Raw genomic sequence first — 4,087 nt, forward strand, 5'->3', positions numbered from 1 at the left:
TGTGTGTGTGTGTGTGTGTGTGTGTGTGTGTGTGTGTGTGTGTGTGTGTGTGTGTGTGTGTGTGTGTGTGTGTGTGTGTGTGTGTGTGTGAGTGAGTGTCGACTCGACTCTCTGGTCTCGCGAGCCGGACAATGATGGTTACCGGGGGCGACAGATTGAGTCAATCGACTGCCAGGGGCAACCAGGCGATGTCATGGCTTCTAGGTCCGAGAAGATCTCCATGGTGACGCCCCGGTGACAGGACCATACGGCTGTCTCTCTCTGAAGTCAACGCCACGCCAGATGCTGTGTGTGTGTGTGTGTGTGTGTGTGTGTGTGTGTGTGTGTGTGTGTGTGTGTGTGTGTGTGTGTGTGTGTGTGTGTGTGTGTGTGTGTGTGTGTGTGTGTGTGTGTGTGTGAGAGACCAAAAAGCTCTCTGAAGTTTAGAACTTCTTGACATGGACTTGATGTTGACAACTCAGGGACATTAATTAACCATGAATAAAATGAAATGAACGCAGTTATAATAATTATCATGTAGAATAAACATAGGGGTAAGCCTTTTAAACAATGCTTAAATTAATACCTTAGTGAACATGAGCACCATTATTAAAGGATTACTACACACATTAGTTAACTGGTAATTCACTGTTAACTACTGCTAACTACTTTTTATCCAAGGCGAATCACACTTTATTCTTTTTTATGAGATCATTAAGGAGTTGTAGTCATAAAGGAACGGGTAGGGATCAAGAAAGCCTTCCAGGTGGACTGTAGACAATCAGTGTTCGGATCCTCATCCTTTCGGCCAAGAGTCCATTAGAACAGCCATACTCAATGCGTCATTCGTATCTGAGCGATGGAAATAATGAGCCTTCCAAAAACACGCAGACTTACTGGCAGGGAAAATGTGTTATTTTCCATGTTGAAAAGAATATGCTTTATTAAAGGAGCATTTCACCGGTGGAGGCATGAATATGTATTGAAATTGGGTCCTATATGTAGTCGAATAATAAAATAAAATTCTAATTTGGTGCCGCCTTGACCGAGAAAAGGCAGAAAGTGACTTTTTGGCGCTTGTGGATTGAAGACAACAACTCCCACCATGCACCACCATGCACAGCTTCGCTGGCCACTCCCGCTGATCTAGATCTCCGCCTATCGGACACCTCGCTGTTCCATCTACCAAGCTGATACCGCAAGACTGCTTGAAAATCATTTCACACAACATTTCTAGTGAAGAGTATTAGTTGGTGAACTCAGTGAATTACCGTATTTTCCGCACTATAAGACGCACTTTGTAAAGACGGAGTCATTTCGAAGCCGCATCGAGCTGTAGACACGCTGTAGTAAATATTCAAGGCGCTGGTTCTCCACAGAAAAAAGTGGAGCGCATCAAGCCTGCGCGCTGTATACAAACATTCAGTCACGAGGAGATTCAATCTTTTAAATTGAGCAGAAATACTTTTTAATGTACAGTTAGTAATTACATTTATCAAGGGGCTTTATTTAAAGCTACAAAAAGAATACAAATAAAGTAATAAATAAAAAATGAAACGCAACTCTGACGTCCCCCAGCTGTTGGGGGGCTAATGCCATCAAGCGTTTCAGACGTCCACACGAATCCTAACACGAAACCGCATAGGTCCGGATAGATCTGAGACCGCACATTTCTCAAACCACCTCCGAGGGTGGTTTGAGAAATGTGCGGTTTCGGGCACCGGATTCGCCGGCTCCGTCTGGACGGTCGGCCGAACGGACAAGACTTATGCGGTTTCACCAAAAAATCGGCTTTGTGTGGACGGGGCCTTAGAAGGCGAACACACGTTCACCAAGACGGGGAGACAACGCCGGGCGAACTGAAAAAGTGAGCTTTACGTGTTATACGTAAATGAACAATGTTGAGTTATGCACTAACGTTTGAATTAGCGGTATCAGACTGTGTTTCTTTTACGTGTTTACAACTGAACAAGGCTGGGAGATATTGTTAATATGCACATTAACGTTTGAACATCGTTACCATGGGAGTGAACGGAGTTGTCAGAACGCTTAATAAAGTTTGACTTTATCTGACTGTTTTGTTGACATTCCCTTTAGCACAGCTCCATCCAGTCGATGCATAACGCAACCCCAGTCAAACGTTTGACTGCAGTATCTTCTATTCTATGCGCCTTATAATCCGGTGCGCCCTATATATGAAAACAGTTCTAAAATAGGCCGTTCATTGAAGGTGCGCCTTATAATCCGGTGCGCCTTATAGTGCGGAAAATACGGTAGTCCTCGTTTGTATTTCTTTTCGAAATGGTGAACTTTTGCATGGTGCCATCTTCTATGTCAGATCCAGTACCCTCCGCCATTGTACTTCATTTTTATCAACAGCCTCTGTTAGCTTATTTCTGCTGGTGAAGTCCCACCCACTGGCACTGCTCTAATAGGTCTGTAGCGTCAGTGGGTCCCACCCCCTATAGAGGGGTGGGACTAGTGGTTGTAGTCTTACGAGAATCCTCCCCTCTTACACTTCCTATTTACTTCTATGCAAAAATCGTCATATTGCGTCATCTTAAACAGGAAGTGTTGGAGATCGATACCGATCTCTCCAGTCTCTCCAGAAAATAAGGGAATGATGCACGACCATTCAAAAATATGAGTGGGTTTCTAACGATACAAAGCTTAATGGAAATGGGTGAAGTTTCCCTTTAAGCTATCCATCCCTTGTGGTTGCAATATTGTATTAAATGTCTGTGATGTTACTCAGACTGGCCAATTTTTTTGTCACCTGAGTCAATGGGACTTTTCGTTTTGTGTTGGTGCCCAGAAACATCAAAAGTTATAAAATATTAAAAACAAATTGACCCGATCGCACGTCCTGCTATTTACTGCAAGGGTGTCGAGCATGTGGCTGTGTGTGCGTGCTTGTGCGCGTACCAACTTTAGCTCATCAGTCACTATACAGGGCTCGCTGTGTTGTTCTTCCTGTGCCAACAAAGGTCTGTTCTTATTGGCCAGTACAAACGGTCACTTGCCCAACCGCACTCGACCGCAAAAAAACAGCAACGAAACCTTGCTCCTCTCGTTTCCCATGACGCTCGTTAGGTTACCATGGATACCGGAGATCGGAGGACCGGGGAGAGTGAGGTGGATTCAAAGGTACCCGGTTTCTCTACCCCAGTCCGGCTCTCTCTCTCTCATCAGAGTCCGGGCTCGCTCGCCCCATCCCACGCGTGGCTCGTCATATGTGTTGCATTGTCCCCTCTGAGTTCACGCGCATTTGTCCATTTCTTTCTTCGTTTTGCCCCTTTTTTTACTTTCTATAGTATAAATCCATTTTTCATTGATCCACCCATCTATTTCGCTTTTTCTTATAGAATAGAGTAGGACAGGGCGATTAATCGAATTTTGATCGTGATTTAGATTTTAGCGTCAAACGATCACAAAATGAACATAATCGAGTTTTGCGATTTTTTTTATTCATTTTTTTAGATATGTGTTATTTAATGTTTTTTAGAAAAGGCAGAACAGCTGGATACATATCTGTCAATTATTTTAGATTGGAACATTTTCTTTTTGACCATTGTGTGTATTCTTTTAAGGCGAATTTTCAAAGTTCTCAGTTACAAAGTTTATTTTGGGAGAGACATGCTGAATAAATACAACATGTTTTCAAATTCAAAAATAATCGTTTGAATAGTCGTGATTTCAATATTGAACGATTATGATGTTTCCCATAATCGAGCAGCCCTAGAATAGAGTGTCCCATCACAACGACAGAGCGCGCAGGCTTTGGAGGGGGGGGGGGGGGGGGGGGGGGGGGGGGGGGTGAAGGTCACCTGATCCGCACATCATTTGTTGTTTTTTAACATTTAGTCAAAACCTGGAAAGTGGTGTCACAGCATTTCCAGCACTACCAGCACTACAGGGGGAACGTTTCTGTGCTGTTTAAATGTTCGGTCTCGCCCTGACAGTTTGAATTTTAAACGGAGCAGATTATGTTCAGTTTGTGTCGGTGTGGTGAGGTCCTTCAAATAATGTGTTGCAATAGAGCTAGTTTCAATATAGCATTGCTGAAGATATTAGCCTACTTAAATTATATTCTGAGAGTTGAAATAAT

The 4,087-nt window shown here is 43.5% G+C and overlaps 1 protein-coding gene across 1 annotated transcript in view; it reads left to right on the plus strand.

Annotated features, from left to right (window-relative positions):
• Positions 1-3,404, plus strand: part of LOC130381001 (dystrophin-like) — a 68,879-nt gene extending 65,475 nt beyond the window's left edge. The window contains exon 36 of the mRNA XM_056588422.1: positions 3,073-3,404. Within this exon, the coding sequence (XP_056444397.1) occupies positions 3,073-3,354 (282 nt within the window). The 3' untranslated portion in view covers positions 3,355-3,404. The remainder of the gene's footprint in view (positions 1-3,072) is intronic.
• The last annotated feature ends 683 nt before the right edge of the window (positions 3,405-4,087 follow it).

Source organism: Gadus chalcogrammus, chromosome 4, assembly GCF_026213295.1.
Source record: "Gadus chalcogrammus isolate NIFS_2021 chromosome 4, NIFS_Gcha_1.0, whole genome shotgun sequence".
NCBI lineage: Eukaryota > Metazoa > Chordata > Actinopteri > Gadiformes > Gadidae > Gadus > Gadus chalcogrammus.